The 13729-nt window shown below is 37.0% G+C and overlaps 3 protein-coding genes across 3 annotated transcripts in view; 2 read left to right on the top strand and 1 right to left on the bottom strand.

Moving 5' to 3' along the window:
• Window positions 1–13729, top strand: part of LOC137491225 (uncharacterized) — a 481743-nt gene that overhangs the window by 122698 nt on the left and 345316 nt on the right. The window lies entirely within an intron of this gene.
• The window catches only part of LOC137490924 (uncharacterized), a 671652-nt gene that overhangs the window by 564988 nt on the left and 92935 nt on the right, over window positions 1–13729 (bottom strand). The gene's annotated exons all lie outside the window — the stretch shown is intronic.
• On the top strand, window positions 1881–13068 carry LOC137490945 (uncharacterized). Its single transcript, XM_087248686.1, has 3 exons — window positions 1881–1910; window positions 2473–2622; window positions 9744–13068. The coding sequence occupies exons 2-3, from the start codon at window positions 2538–2540 to the stop codon at window positions 11210–11212; spliced, it is 1554 nt and encodes a 517-aa protein (XP_087104812.1). The 5' UTR covers window positions 1881–1910; window positions 2473–2537; the 3' UTR covers window positions 11213–13068.

Below are 13729 nucleotides of genomic sequence, written 5' to 3'. Positions count from 1 at the left end.
GCTGGAGTGATCAATATATCAAAGAAGATACAGAAATGATCAGATAGTGCCACATCCTTAACAACAGTCGATGAAATGTGTAAACCCTTAGTTATAAGTAGATCAAGAGTGTGTCCACGATTGTGTGTGGGTCCTTGAACATGCTGAGTCAGATCAAAAGTGTTAAAAACAGTCATCAGTTCTTTTACAGCATTGATTTCTGGATTATCAATGTGAATATTAAAATCCCCAGCAATACTAAAATAATCAAATTCAGAGGTTACAATTGATAACAGCTCTGTAAAATCATCAATAAAAGCTGGAGAATATTTTGGAGGTCTGTAGATAATGATCAGTAAGATGCGTGGAGATCCTTTTAGTGCTATACTCAGATATTCAAAAGACAAATAGTCACCAAATGACACTTGTTTACATTCATACACATCTTTAAACATGGCAGCGATGCCTCCACCTCTCCTATTAGCTCTGCAAACACTCAAAAAGTCAAAGTTTAAAGGAGCTGCTTCATACAGAACTGCTGCGCTACAACTGTCATCTAGCCATGTTTTATTTAAAAGCATAAAATCAAGGCAATTTGTGTTGATAAAATCATTGACTAAAAGAGACTTATTGTTGAGTGATCGAATGTTTAGAAGTGCTAACTTAACAGTTTTAGTCGTTTTCACTACAGAAGTCTCAGATATACATTTAATAGACACCAGATTTGAATTATTTGCTTTACGGCCAAAAGAAGTCTTTGGTTTTCTGTCACTTAACACAACACATATCTGCTTAGAGAAAGCTACAGACACACTGGGTTCCTGCTTGTTCTTAAAACATTTGATAAAGACACTGTTATCTAAGCAGGCCCCCGACACACATCAGTGAGAGCTCTTGTGTTCACCAGCTGAAGATGGGGCGTTGTTGTTTGGGCCCTGGCGGTGTGGCAGAAATCGGAGGGCTCTTCCAGGTGGGCTTATAGGTGGTTGTGGAGCAGGCCGCTTTTTGGTTGGTAACTGGGGGCTTGCGACAATGTAGTGCTGTTGTGTCAAGCTCTGATCTGTCCTCTCTTGTTCACTGCCTATTTTGACTTGTGTCTGCTGTGGATCTCTGAAGCTGGATTATCCGTTGAATTTGTTTCTTCCTCTGACTGCTTTCTCCATACCAACAACTACGACTGGTCTTCAGCTGCGCTCCCCGGTCTGTTGTATTCTCCAGTCCAGAGCTTCACTGCCCATTGTCTGAATTTTAATTTATATATTTATTATTATATATATTTACATTTTAATGATTTCTTGTTTACTTTTCTTGTTTGTTTACCCTTTAGTTTGATTTTATATATATATATATATATATATATATATATATATATATATATATATATATATATATATATATATATATATAATGATGTACCTGCTGTTGAAAATATTATTTTAACCCTCATACAACTTAATACTATTTTACTCAAAGTAAAGAGGACTATTGAACAACGTACGTGTATTAAGTGTCTTAATGAAGGTTTAATTTATTAAATAGCATAATTTCACTTCATTCTTAGTATACATCACTATATATAAGAAATGGAGTACCAGTTTTAATCAGCTCATTTGTGGCTGTTGTTTCTTGCTCGGACCTACTGGATTTTTTTTTTGTTAATTACTGTCATATAAAGAAACTGTTACAGGGAAGTTATTTTGTTTCTATTCATAGTTTTATTTATTTTAAACAGGACATTTTTATTGCTTTGTTATTTTTTAACAGGATAAAATGCCCAAACGCAGAGAAAAACTATATATAATAAGTCAGGACTCATGACTAAGAGTAAGTAGCAAAAAAGTAAAAAAAAAAAAAAAAAGACTTTTATTTTGACGTGACTTGTGACATCATAAGACTGCGCCGCTCTCGCGCTGTGATTCAACTGGAGAAAGGTTTGTTTTAAAGCGTTTACACTTATATAAAGCGATTGATTAAAGTTTCAGTGTTTTCATTCAGTGCTAAATTATGTACCTGTTGACAATATTATTTTAACCCTTATACAACGTAGTACTATTTACTAAAACTCACAGTAATGAGGTCTATTTTTTGAATAAAGATAGGATAAACTTTTTGTTCCAGAGAGGAAATTTGTCTTGTGCAAAAAAGTGCTATAAACAGACAATAAGATAAATAAAACAAACAAAACAATTAAGAACATACTTGAATAAAGTAAAAGTGTGTAATAAGTGTTTTAATGAAAGTTTAATTGATTGAATAGCGTAATGTCATTCCATTATAAATATACATCACTATATATAAGAAATGGAGTACTAGTTTTATTCAGCTGATTTGTGGCTATTGTTTCTTGATCAGACTTATCTGATTTCTGTTTGTTAATGACTCTCATATAAAGAAACTGTTGAAGCAAGTGTTGAAGAGAAGTTATTTTGTTTCTGTTCATTGTTTTATTTATTTTAAACAGGACATGTTTATTGTTTTGTTCATTTTAAACAGGATAAAGTGTCCAAACACAGAGAAAAACTCCTGCTGAAGCGATTGATCTCCACACTTTTATAAAGATGGCGTTTATTAAAGAGGAGAGTGAAGATGTGAAGATTGAAGAAACATTCACAGTCAAACAGGAAGATCTGCAGGAACAAACAGGTTAATTTAAATTCTCAAAAACCAACTCAGTCATTTGATCCTCATTCAGATATATTTTAATAATAAGAATACTAAATTAAATCCATCTTGCAGCCCTGAGTGTGCTGCCTAGTTCTTCGAAATGCACATAAGCACTCATTGAAAGACAGGAATGAGTTTCTTTCTTGTTACTTGTTCTTGTGTCTTTTGTCATTATTTTATGTATTATTAGTCTCCCATTTTCTCTACCTTCTTAAGGTTGATGCTTTTCTTGTTCTCCTACTGTTTGTAAGGTGTCCTTGAGCACTAAAAACGTCCTTGGGCACTAATGTCGTATTGAAATTATTATTGCACAAATCCTTATATTTGCTCGTCACACTCACTATACAAATTTATCAGACTTACTGAAAATGGAAAGGATTGAAAGGACATTTGCTGTGCTCTATCATTAATAGAGAAAAGGAGACTCTGTGCTATATTGACTTTGTATCCAGAAGCATTTGCAAATTCTGAAATTATTGTAAAAGCTTTTGGAATACATGTGTCTGGATTTGACAGAAAAAGAAGATCATCCACTTATAGCAGGAACTTATGTTCGTGTCGCTCTCTGAAAATTCCTTGCAATTCCTTCCTTAATACGGTTGCAGGAGGTTCGATGGCAATGTCAAAGAACAAAGGGTAGCCCTGTCTGGTTGTTCTAGATAGTGGAAAGCCTTTAGAATTTATATTATTTGTTTGAATGGATGCTTGGGGCCTGGAATATAACATTTTAACCAAGGAACAGAATCCAGGATTAAAACCAATTATTTTTAAGTGCTGTAAATAAATATATCTACTCTATCAAATGCCCTATGGGCATCTAAGGAAATTAGGACCTCTGGATTAGTATTATTTTTTGGTGAATAAATAATATTTAAATAAGCGATGAAGGTTGTAAAATAACTGTCTCCCAACAGTAAAACCAGTTTGATCTGGGTGATTTATCTTTCTCATGACTGACTCCACTCTGATTGCCAGCACTTTAGCCAGGATCTTATAATCACAGCAGAGTAAGGTGATCGGAAGATAAGATTCACATTTAAGTGGATCCTTAACCTTTTTAAGAAGTACTGTTAAAACAGCCGATGTCATGGAGGGGGTGGGGGTGTGATTCCGAAACAAGAGCTTCAGCAAATACCTTGCACAACAGGGGTGTTCGCTTGGCAGTAAACTTCTTAAAAACTCGGACGGGAAGCCATCAGGGCCTGGTGCTTTTCCGGTTTTCAATTTTGTGATTGCATTTTTAACTACATAAGGTGTTATATGTCCTTCTAATGCCAGCTGATCTGAATCACAGAGGGATGGTAATTCTAAATAATTAAAAAAAGCTCTCAATATGTTCAATTTTGTTTACCTCAGAGCTGTAAAGAGTTTTATAGAAGTTTTTTAATTGATCATTAATTCCCTGTTGATCAGTAATAATGCTGCCATCATCCTTACTAACTGCTGCTGTAACACCAGCTGCTGAGGAGTTTTTCAGTTGATAACACAATAACCTGCCAGCTCATTTCCCATGTTGACAATGAATCTGGCGTGATCTTATGTGGAGATCCGCTGCATTTTCGTCTGTCAAGGAGTCATATTGCGCTTGCAGAAGAAGTTTATTCTTATGGAGCTCTTTGGAAGTTGATGTTGAGAGTAGCTGATCAATTGTATTAATTTTATTCATAATCTCTAAGCCGTTTTGACTTTCTTTTATTTACACTAGCTTGATATGAAATAATCTGTCCTCATATTTGCTTTCAGAGTATTTTATAAGATGCTTTAATTTATCTCTGGGGATTTGTTTGTCTCAAGGAAGAAATCAATTTGAGCATCAATAAATTTGACAAAATTGTCATCTGCCAAGAGTCTCGAGTTAAACCGCCAGATTACATTGCCTGGAAAACATAGCTTTGGTGAGACTGGACAATGGTCCGTAATAACAATACTACCATACTCTACTGCTGACATTAAGGGAAGTAACTGCTTGTCTAGGGGAAAATGGTCAATCCTGTAATAGGTTTGATGCACAGGTAAACAGAAGGAAAATTGCTTGGAAGATGGATATTTAAATCTCCTGGGGTCACTTACACCATATGTCAGAAGGAAGGAGTTTATACATTGTGCTGGCTGACTTAATGAATTACTCGAAGAGCTGGAGCGGTCCAAAATAGGGTGCAAAACTTAATTTAAATTGTATGTGTCAAGACTAGACAAAATTGAAAATAAATCACTTAAAAATTGTACATTGTCCCAATTAGGAGCATACACATTGGCCAGGACCACAGACATGTGTAAGAATTGAAATATTACAAATATTCTGATATCTTTGACAATTCAAAACATGAGCTGAAGACAGGGCCAATGGACTCCACAACCCACCAGGGGGGAATGCGTGAAAAACCAGTTCCTGCTGCATTTGCATCTGACTATGCTGAGACTCAGCTTCATCCCCCCAACTCACACATATGGTCATTTCAATGTTTTAGACTAACCAAACTGACTTTAACTATCATGTTTGATATCATTTGAAATGTCTCAGTGCGATTGGTACAATGGTCTCATTCTCTCAGAAATAGACATAATCAAAACAATAAATATATAACTTCAGGCATCTTTTAAACCACTGTGAAGGGTGTGACTTTTTACACACACACCCCCTTCCTTGAGGGAATTCTTGGATTATTTAAGGTAAGGTCTAAGAAAAACTCAGCGCGATTCTGCCTACCCAGATCAGCCCATAACATGGAGCTTAGGCTCCACGTTATGTAAAATTTACACATTATGTATATTTCAAAGTCAGGAATGCATCTTTTTCATCTTGGATTTATCTTTAATAATTTGATGTTTTGTATTGATCGTTTATGAATTGACTGATTGAATTGGCATACTACATTTTCCTGACTAATAAATTGTTATGTTTTGAATGTCACAAACTCAAACAGAGTTCGTGTTATTATCTTTAGTAGATTGTGGTAATTTCATAGCACCACAAGCCCCTGTTCAGGTTAGTAGCGGACTAGGACACGGTAGACGGAGCATTGCGGCACGCTATACGATGTCTCTAGAGCTCCGACTAACAAATTGGCATTTATTCATGTATACTTAGGCTGTAAAAGGATATCTAAGGGGATAGTCCTTCACCCGATAAACTTTTAATACTATTTAGATAGTATAGTGATTATTCAAAGTTACTACTAGTTTAAGTACGACTGGTCTGCTTAATTCTATAGTAATGATCGTTATATGACTAAATAGCTCTGTCTGATTTAGGAGGTAGCAGACCTATGGGGACCGCATAAAAAATATCCTAATCTGAGTAAGTAGGGTTCTGCCTTTTTAGGATAGTGGTCAATCGCCACTGTTTAGTGACCAAGACTGACATGCTTGTGCTTAAGAAATTGTATACTCGGCCGGTACAAGATTCAGGATGTTATAGAGATCCAAATGAACGAGAATAACATAAAATGATGAACCGAAGAGAATATTCAATCATAAAATGTGAACGTATCTAAAATAATGTGAACGGAAACAAAATAACCTTCTTAATGTTTTATAATTGGAGTCAGATAAAACGAGGATAAACATATTAATATTCTAAACCATCTCATACTAAAATTGGAGTCAGATATGAGTTAAGTTTAATATAAATCAACATTGTGCACTTTTTTAAAAAGTTTACCTTGGATTATTACATTTCTGCCATTTTTATCCTACACATTTGACTCCATAACAAACTGTACATTCCTATGTATGAGTACAGCAACGCCCCTACTAAGTTTTGCAAAGTTAGAATGATATATTTGTGTATAGCCTCCTCTATTAAGTTTAGAATATTCTTTTTTTTCAACAGATGTGTCTCCTGTAAATATAACATTTCAGATTTTTAATAATTAAGATATACAAACACCCTGTTTTGTTTCACTGGGTGATTTAGCCCCTGCACATTCCAACTGGTAGTTTGTCTTTACTCCACCCATTTTATGGAGGGCTGTCAAAAACATTTATCAGAAGCATCCAAAAGGTATCTGTGGGTTTTGTATGTAGGGGGGTGTATGGGGGAAAGAGAGGAAAGAGAAAAAAGGGGTGATCGCACATACACCTATAAACACGAAACAACACAATATTGAAACAAAAACAAAACTACCCTATTATTGACAAAATATACTTGAGAACTAGAAATAACAACAACGAACATGTGCTATAGTGGTAATTTAAAAGTTAACCGAAGAGTGACATTAACATTTGTATCATCTTTGACAGCCCAGTGTACTGTCGTGATTGCCTTTATTTCAATGTCTTTCTTCAAAATATCCTCTTTTCGGAAAAGTAGTGGCATTTAATCACGAAGGTTCGTGGCGGTTGCTTGTCGTCCACTGGTTTGCTGTGTAGAGTGCAGTGTGCCTGGTCCAGAAGTGGAGTCTTCTTGGGGTTCAGGGTATCTTTTAGGACGCCAGCTACAAATTCCGTTACACGTCTGCGTTGCTCCCGTCCTTCTTTAACTCCCGTAATGTGGAGATTTGAGCGGTGAGACCTTTCCTCAAGATACTTGCTTCGGTCTTTTAGCAAAGTCAGAGTCAGAGTAACTCTGTCTGAAGCTGGTCAATTTGATTGCAAAGTTCATTTGACTGTGCAATGGCCTTTTCTGCAGTTTTAGCAATCAAATAATCTTTTAGTGCATCAATAGTTTGAAGGACCGCACTGTTGTCATTTGCTGGAGCCGTCTCTTTCTTAGATACAGCTTGCACTTTGGGGTTAGCATTAGCATGGGGGCTAGTAGCGGATTCCACCTCAATACGGTTGCTTTGGCCTTTTTTCATCCTGATTCAATTCGGATTACGCTCAGAACAGCTAGACTCCGACACTTAAACACTTATTTTCCAGTATAGTTTGGATTTCCGCTAATAGTATTTAGGATAAGAGCAATATTAAATGAAATGTTAAGTTTCACATGAGAATTTCAACAGTTTGCGTCTTTATATGGCCCTGCCATGTCCAAAACAAACAATATAACAATAATTACAATGAAACGCAAGACCGTCAGCCAGTGGCGGTTCTAGACCACAGTAACTGGGGGGGCTGGGCAGGGGCCACTTCTACTTTTAGGGGGCACACTTTAACATACATCACAAACTGTTTAAACAATTATTCGAAGTCATTTTTATGCATCACTCTGCAGTCTTCATAAATATTCATTCATTAATTTTCTTTTCGGCTTAGTCCCTTTATAAATCTGGGGTCACCACAGCGGAACAAACCACAAACTTATCCTGCATATGTTTTACGCAGCGGATGCCCTTCCAGCTGCAACCAATCGCTGGGAAACAACCATACACTCATACACCACGGACAATTTAGCTTAACCAGTTCACCTATACCACATGTTTTTGGACTGTGGGGGAAACCCTCGCCAACACGGGGAGAACATGCAAACTCCACACAGAAATGCCAATGGACCCAGCCAGGGCTTGAACCAGAGACTTTCTTGCTGTGAGGCGATTGTGCTACCCACCGCGCCACTGTGCTGCCCTGTCTTCATAAATAAGCTAATTAAATAACTTAAACTCGAAATAATCTTCCATGTTCATTTATTTGACAAGTAACTTTGTATTGTAGGATAACACATTTTAAACATTCCAGTACATCAAGGCACATTTTTACACCTGTAAACTTTAACAGATGCAGTTGAAGTCCATTTTTCCCAGTCCCATTAATTTAAAATAGTGTTTCCCAAGTGATCTAAATTAAACCAATGAGATTTTCACAATATTTCCTATAAAACACAAATAATTCTTCTGGAGTCATAATAAGTCTTATTTGTTATAGTTTATTTCTTGAATAAAAGCAGTTTTAATAAAAACAAAAATTAAGTCAGTGTTATTAGCTTTCTTAAGAAATATTTACTGTATATTTTACTGATTGTCTACACAACAAACCAGTTATACAATAACTTGACTAATTATTCCAACTTTCCTAGTTAACATAACCTAATTAATCTTTAAATTACACTTTAATCTGAATCAAAGACTGTAGAGTACTTAAAGGGACTTTATGTTTGCTTCAATACGTACTTTCGCTTTTTGTTTCTCACAGCCAATCGTTAAATTTACACTGCTTGTCTCGACAGTTTCTCTTCTCGTTTCCTGCACTGCAAAAGTTCAGTCAACTTCTCTTTCTTCCGCACACCACATAATGCTGCCCTCTTCAACTCTCCTCCTCCTCCTTTATTCTCTCACCCATTTCCTTTTTGCCGTCTTATGGATGGAGACCAATTAAACAATGTTGACTGTCATCACAGAAAACACCAACTATCATAAATGCATGATTATATGCTGTCATGGCTTTGCAATAAAAAAAATAGTTATAATAGAGGCCAATGGAGAAAAAAACAGCCATGAATATAATGAAAAGGGAGTAAATTTGCCCAGTGTATTGATTTTTTTTTTCAAAGCATTTTCCCAGAATATGTTAAAATAAGATGTCCCCTAAATATCAGTCCGTTTTCTGAAACACAGAGAAAGCTTTGGCAAAATTTAGCTTTAAAATCCCCTAGAATGGATGAAACTGACCCAACAGCACACAATGGGAAATATGCACATTCCAGCCTTTATGCAGATGCTGGACAGGTATGTCTCATGTCTGCGAGGCAAATATTCAGCTTTTACCCCAGAACTTTTTTTCTGATATGTTGACCAGTCAGGCACAGAATGAACAAGTATTCCCTGTCTGCTATACAAATTTTAGAAAAACATTTTGTTTTAAAAATAGCCATTTACAGCTTTCAAATTTGTGTCTTATCCATATGACCAAAATGGCTTTTATGATCAATTATTTAAGAAACTCTGAAAACTGGACTGACACAGTTTCAATTCACTATAACTTCTGTTAAGCGGCTTTGACACAATTTACATTGTAAAAGCACTAGATAAATAAAGATGAATCGAATCTGCTTGAATGTGGACACGTTAATGGACCAAACAAAATATGATCTGGTTTATTTTACATTCGCCATGCATCAAAATTACAGTGTGTGTAGCCAATGTCTCCAGTGTCTTTTCACTTTTCAGCTTTTGATGAGAGTTTTAAAGACTTAATGAAAACTAATGTTTTATTTATTTCAGACCTAATTGAAGAGAATAAGGGAAGGAAAGAGGAGGAACATCATGTCAAAATTGAGGAAAAAACTAATTTACAGACTGATGGCATTTTGAAAAGGAGAGACCAGAATCGTTTCACCTGCACTCAGTGTGGAAAGAGTTTTGGAAGAAAAGGGGATTTTAAGATTCACATGAGGATCCACACTGGAGAGAAACCATTCACATGCACTCTATTTGGGAAGAGTTTTGGAAGAAATTTCGATCTTAAGACTCACATGACAATCCACACTGGAGAGAAACCATACACATGCACTCAATGTGGAAAGAGTTTCAGCCGATCATCACACCTTAATGAACACATGAAGATCCACACTAGAGAGAAACCATTCACTTGCACTCAATGTGGGAAGGGTTTCACCCTATCATCACACCTTAACCGACACAAGAAGATCCACACTAGAGAGAAACCATTTACTTGCACCCAGTGTGGAAAGACTTTTAACTACTCATCATGCCTTAATGAACACACGAGGATCCACACTGGAGAGAAACCATTCACATGCACTCAGTGTGGGAAGAGTTTCAGCCAATCATCACACCTTAATGAACACATGATGATTCATACCGGAGAGAAACCATTCACATGCACTCTATGTGGGAAGAGTTTTGGAAGAAATTTCGATCTTAAGACTCACATGACAATCCACACTGGAGAAAACACATTCACATGCACTCAGTGTGGGAAGAGTTCTGGAAGAAAATGGGATCTTAAGATTCACATGAGGATCCACACTGGAGAGAAACTATTCTCATGCACTCAATGTGGGAAGGGTTTCACCCTATCATCACACCTTAACCGACACAAGAAGATCCACACTAGAGAGAAACCCTTTACTTGCACCCAGTGTGGAAAGACTTTTAACTACTCATCATGCCTTAATGAACACACGAGGATCCACACTGGAGAGAAACCATTCACATGCACTCAGTGTGGGAAGAGTTTCAGCCGATCATCACACCTTAATGAACACATGATGATTCATACCGGAGAGAAACCATTCACATGCACTCAATGTGGGAAGGGTTTCACCCTATCATCACACCTTAATCGACATAAGAAGATCCACACTAGAGAGAAACCCTTCACTTGCACCCAGTGTGGAAAGACTTTTAACTGCTCATCACACCTTAATAAACACATGAGGGTCCACACTGGAGAGAAACCATTCACATGCACTCAGTGTGGGAAGAGTTTTGGAAGAAAATGGGATCTTAAGATTCACATGAGGATCCACACTGGAGAGAAACCATTCACATGCACTCTGTGTGGGAAGAGTTTCAGCCGATCATCACACCTTAATGAACACATGAAGATGCACACTGGAGAGAGACCATTCACATGCACTCAATGTGGAAAAAGTTTCAGCGGATCATCACACCTTAATCGACACATGATGATCCACACTGGAGAGAAACCATTCACTTGCCCATAGATTTCCTTTCATAAGCACGGAATGGGTCAGACCACAAACCAAGTTTGTGTGTTAAGTTTCGCAGTTCACTGCGTTGCAAAGTTTAAGCTTGGTAAACTCTGACCCGCGAAATCTCATCACTTGACTGTGAGACCAATTAAAGATAAAAACATGACCTCTATGGACAGAAATGTAAAATATGTACCAATCGCTCACTTTTTTATGTCTAATCATCTAGTTTAATCCCGCCCCTTTTCGCAGCGCCAAACAACACAATTTCGCATGCTCAAACTCTAGTGTGACCGCAGCTTCGGTGTGGGATGAGTTTCAACAACTCCTCAGACCTTAATGAACAAATAAAGATCCACACTGGTGTGAAAGAGTATATGTGCTTGAGTGTGAGAAGACTTTTATTACAAAATGGAAACTGCACCAGACGTTTCACACTTGAGAGACCATACAAGTGTTCACACTGTGACAAGAGATTTAATCAGTTAACACATCTGAATCACACAAAAGAGGATTCACACTGGAGAGAAACCGTACAGATCTAATCAGTGTCTACAGAATTGGACAAAAGTTGCACACATGACATGAACGCAGCAAAACATTTTCTCATGGGCACAGGATGTTTCATGTCTGAATAATGTTTGAAAAGGCTGAGTGACGGTATACTGTTTTCCAACACTCCTACACTGCTATAGGTGGGGTTGTAAATGTGTTGTGCTCCTCACGTTTACTGTAAACACAATGATGGCGGCTGAAAGAACATCTGGCAAACATCATAAACATCTGGCAAACAGCACCTCTGTGGATTAAAATCTCTCTTTGCAAGTGATTGTACAGGTGCAGATACATCTGTACTCCACTCTCAAGTGTATTCATGTTGCTAGTTTTGTTTTGGATGATGTTCTCTGTCTGACTCCCTGAATGAGTAGCATCACTGGGAAGACACCACACTTCAAAGAAGGTGGAGCTCCAGGACAGTTAGTTTGCATATACCAGGGCCTCAAGTTTAGAAAACCCATTCAATTGTCCTATGTTGCATCTTTTATTTGTAAAGTTTCTTTACTTCTAGGACATCAGAAGAGTGACTTATGTGACAGGTATGCGTTGTTTACAGTGGGGCAGAGGAGCTAACAGCAGAAATGGTTGTTAGTTTTGGTGTAATTTATCATCATCGTGCTATTTTATTACGTTTATGGGAACTGCACAACTCCAGTCTGTCAACATATCTAGTCCACAAGTTTCATGTTGCTATTTTGGTTCATGAAATGGGATGAATCATAAGAATAATAGCAGAAGCGAAAACAGAGAGAAACACTCCTGGATCAGTCGGAGATGCAGCTCGATGAAAACAAGAGCTGTACACGGTAAGACAACTCGTTTTTCATTTATGTTTGTCAACTTTCAAGTCAGTGAGCATGATTAAGTAATTTGAAGCAACGCAATGTGTTTACTTTGGAGTAGACTAGCACGGCTGCTAGCTTGTATTGTTAAGCATATTAAATATACTTTTTTAAAGCGTGTAAAAATGTCAACATATGATAAGACGGCTAGTAGCATCAGTTTGCTAGTATAATAAATGTCTTGTATAGTTACAGCGTTGTGACTTTGTTTGCTTTTTGGTGTGTTTATTAGACTTTGGGAGACATGCTGACGCGGAGCTGAAGGCTTTCTCTCCACGGGATTCTCGCTCAACTGTGCTTCACTGTAGGCTCACAGAGTAACCTCAACTAAGGTAAAGTGGATTTTATATTCGCACATTCGATTAGTGACAGCTTGTGTGACACACTCTCAGTATTGTTTACCATAGTACTTTGAACATAATGACTGAAATCACACATAAATATGAATTAAAAACAACATTAGCACATTACAACATTAACTAATTTAGAGGTCTTTAGAATTGCGTACAAAGACATTATGTCCAGCTATAGGAGGGCTCTAAAATCTGCCAGGGCCGAGCACCTCCGCAAACTGATAGAAAATAATCATAACAATCCTAGATTTTTATTTAACACCATTGCTAAAATAACAAATAATTGGTCAACTATGGAACAAAATGTTCCACCGCAAATTAGTAGTGATGACTTCATGAATTTTTTCAGTAATAAAATAGAAGGCTTTAGACAGAAAATAGGAGATGCCAAACTTTCTGCACTGGCTTATACTCCAAATCCTGTAAATTTTTCACTGAGTCATAATAATAATAATAACTTACAGTGCTTTAAAATCATAGAACAGGAAAAGCTAGATAAAATTATAAATAGCTCTAAACCAGCTACGTGTACGCTGGACTCGATTCCAACAAAATTACTGAAAGAGCTGCTACCTGCTATAGGAGAACCTCTTCTTAACATTATCAACTCTTCTTTATCTATAGGCCATGTTCCAAACTCGTACAAGCTAGCTGTTATTAAGCCTATTATTAAGAAACCGCAACTGGATCCCAACAACTTAGCTAATATATAGGCCTATTTCAACAAATCAGCGCATATATTCAGGCCTACTTCTATTATGCTCCTTTCTGCAGAC

The sequence above is a fragment of the Danio rerio genome, chromosome 4, assembly GCF_052040795.2.
Source record: "Danio rerio strain M-AB ecotype USA chromosome 4, GRCz13ab, whole genome shotgun sequence".
Lineage (NCBI taxonomy): Eukaryota > Metazoa > Chordata > Actinopteri > Cypriniformes > Danionidae > Danio > Danio rerio.
This window is presented reverse-complemented; position numbering and strand designations above follow the sequence as displayed.